At 37.8% G+C, this 3,227-nt stretch overlaps 1 protein-coding gene across 1 annotated transcript in view; it reads left to right on the top strand.

Annotated features, from left to right (window-relative positions):
- PRELID2 (PRELI domain containing 2) overlaps positions 1–3,018 on the top strand; it is a 54,531-nt gene extending 51,513 nt beyond the window's left edge. Inside the window, exons 6-7 of the mRNA XM_019506366.1 lie at positions 1,351–1,448; positions 1,869–3,018. Coding sequence (XP_019361911.1) covers positions 1,351–1,407 — 57 coding nt within the window. The 3' untranslated portion in view covers positions 1,408–1,448; positions 1,869–3,018. The remainder of the gene's footprint in view (positions 1–1,350; positions 1,449–1,868) is intronic.
- Positions 3,019–3,227: the final 209 nt, after the last annotated feature.

Below are 3,227 nucleotides of genomic sequence, written 5' to 3'. Positions count from 1 at the left end.
ACATGTTTTAGTTCAAAGTGCACTGCCACCATTTTCTCAACATGGAGGTGCACTGTGCCAATGATGCATGAGGCTGCCAGAGCATGTCAATTTTTGTGCACTGGTTTTCCAGCACATCGGAGCAGGCTCCTTGCATTGTAAGTGCTCTCTGTGACTAGCAACTTGCATGTCTTCCTCTGGTGCAATCCTAGTGGTTCACAGGGCAGGAGCTGGTTGTATGTAGAGTGCATTTCAAACATCATGATCCCCATTGATGTAAATCATACCCTTCCTTGTATATGTTAGTAGGTTGTGTGTGTGTGCACATCCGCACCAAATGCTGGCTACAGTTAAACTGCTGGAACTGGAGATAAATCCCCTGTGTAGACATGATCTGAATACAAAATTAGGCGTAAACCCTACTGCTACACTTCTAGAAGTATATTGCACTCAACAGGGCATGGTCTCGTGTATGTTTGGAGCAATTTCAGAAGAGGAAGGGGGTCTCTTGCTCTGACCCACACAATAACCGTTACATTCTCACAGCTGCTTGTGGACAGGCTGAGGACAACAGGTATGCAGCTAAACAGATCCAGCATTAACATTCCTTCCTTCAGGTTAAAATTGGTTCAGTTTTGCTAAATCTCTCCCAGGTTGTCTACATGCAAGTGTTAGAACATAACGGCTGCTGCTTGCTCCTAATCAGCAGCTCCCCTTTTGAAACAGCCCCAAATAGACATGTATCTGTACACACAGTATCGCTTTCTTTGCAGGCTATTTCTGAAGAAATCTTTGTAGTCGTGTTGTAAGTCATAACTTCATTTTGATTAGTGTTTGTTCATTGATCCTTTTGTTTCATTATAAAAAATTTAAGCATACCTGGCTCTTGTATAGCTCTTTTCATTCTGGCATTTTCTGTTGCTTTACAAAAATGGTATGTGTTATTAATATCCCCATTTCCAATATGAGTGAACTGAGATGCAGAGAAGTGAAGTGCTTTGTCCAAGCAATCTAGTAATAAATCTGGGAAGAGATGCTACATCCCTGCCTGATAAAGGGCTCCTCTATACTTTACTGTCCCCAATTAGGATAGAATACTTTGTTTCAAGTACTGTATAACTCCTCCTCCTCATCATTTTATACCCGACATGCACATCCAGCAGTATAACAGCATTCCTGTAGATTCAGTACATAACTCCAGTTAATGTCATATTATAATGGAGTAGGAGATTGTACTTTTAAAGATGTGACTAACTTCAGGTTGCCAGGATAATCTGAACATGTAGTGTGCTTGCATGCTGTCATTTCTTTTTCAATATGTGCAATATTTCAGTTTTATGCAAAGTTGTTGCTCCTATGTGTTCTTTATAGGGAATTAAAATAATGGAGACACTTCTACAGGAACAATATGGGTGCCCACTTTCCTAATAATGAACAATATGTATGTCGTCGATTTAAAAAAAAAAAAAAAAAAGGTAATATAAACTATTTTTTCATTAATATTTTCATGTTGCTACATGCAAGTGTATATACATATGTATATTTTCATATTACGAAATATTGTTAGTACAGTTTTCAGGAAGAATACTGAACAGCTACTTTGTTAGGCTTGATAATAGCAGAGTTCTTTAATATCAGGTTGTTGAAGATTGCTTTGTGTGCTATCTTTTTTTCCAAACTTCTTTATATCATGAACTCGATAGGCTTAATAAAATGAGATGTTCACTTTGTCTGAAGATCATTATTACTTGCAGAAAAGCAGTCTCTTCAAGGATTGTCCATAGATGCGAGATTTGGCCAACTCTTAAAGCAGTTTCAGAATGAGAGCAAATGGCTATTGATTACCTCCTAATAAATGTTCTTCTAAAAGCTGTTTTCTGTGCTTTTACAGGAGGAAAAGTATCTGTCTTAAGTTTCACCAGAGCAATATTTCTTTATTGCTATCACAGTTCCTACAGAAGTTACTCAAACTTTATTTGCACCATTTTAATTGAGGAAAGGGAAGATTTCAAATGCACAGCTTGAAGAAAAGATGTCCATTATCTATAAGTCCTTTTGGGAAGACTTAAGGAATTATGCTATTTAAAGGGACTTTATGGTTGTAACTTTGTAAATAGTATCATGGATTTATCCTGTTATCTCCAGACACTAAAAGAGAACAAGTGGCAAGAAAAACCCCCAAAAGCTATATATGCAATGAAGAGATCTTCTGTTAACCAGCTGCCTTGAGTCTTGTCAAGAAAGGTATGAAAAACACTTGCGGACTGTTTGGTTTGAATCTTAATTCTTAGGGGCAGAAATTCTTCTCTACAGCAAGGAGAGAGGTAGTTAGCCATGTCTTCTACAGAAAGGAGGATCTTCAGTAATCTTGTCAAAAGGGGAATGCATGTTAAAGAATTGCCATGCTGTACGATTTAACATTTCCAACTTATTTGCAGAAGTTTAGGGCTGGAAGGGACCTCGTGAGACCTGCAGAACTTGGAGAAAAAAAAAAGATTAAAGCTTCTTTTAGAAGTTATACATGCAGGCCATTGAATTATGCAAATATTCCTTTGAATGTGAACCAGTACAAAGTTTTCCTGCCGAGTCCATAGTGAGAGCAAAACAGGTAGCTTGGAGATAGGTGTGACTGTACCCGTTTGTAACCATCACTGCAGTGAAAAGAAAACTAATGATGACAATGAAATGTCAACATCAGTATTTTGGTGCTCATCATTTTGATAGAAACATCCAAGTTACATACCTGTGCCAGTGTGGTAGGATTCGTTTGGAAGGATGTTCTACAAATATAAATATGTCACTGTTCTGGCAGATGTTTTCTTTTTGTTGCCTTCTGATAGGAGAAGAGGGAAACGAATGGGATTAGGAAGTCTCTGAGTAAAGTCCTTAAAGAATGAGTGAGATCTCATGGACAGAGGTACATGCATTTCAATAGAACAATTTTGGTTAAAACTTCCATTCAAGATGCAGGTAACTTTGGGTCAGAATTTGTCATGCCAAATAATGCCTTTCTCCACAATTTAGGAAGTATAAAATGGTACAAAGTGTTAGCATCTGAGCATGGGCTCTTCTCTCCTTGGAGAGAAGAAGTTTTGGCAGATAATGCTGCTTTGTAAAATGCAAGAGGTAAGGATTTCTTAGGGTGATATCTTTTATTGGACCAACTATGCTGGTCTTGCATTTGAAAGCTTGTCTAATTTTATCCCAGCTATATAGTTGGTCCAATAAAAAGACCACCCTAAGAAGTC

Source organism: Gavialis gangeticus, unplaced genomic scaffold (genome assembly GCF_001723915.1).
Source record: "Gavialis gangeticus isolate Ggan-Ray unplaced genomic scaffold, GavGan_comp1, whole genome shotgun sequence".
NCBI lineage: Eukaryota > Metazoa > Chordata > Crocodylia > Gavialidae > Gavialis > Gavialis gangeticus.
Note: the sequence above shows the minus strand (reverse complement) of the source record. Positions and strands in the feature narration are given on the sequence as shown.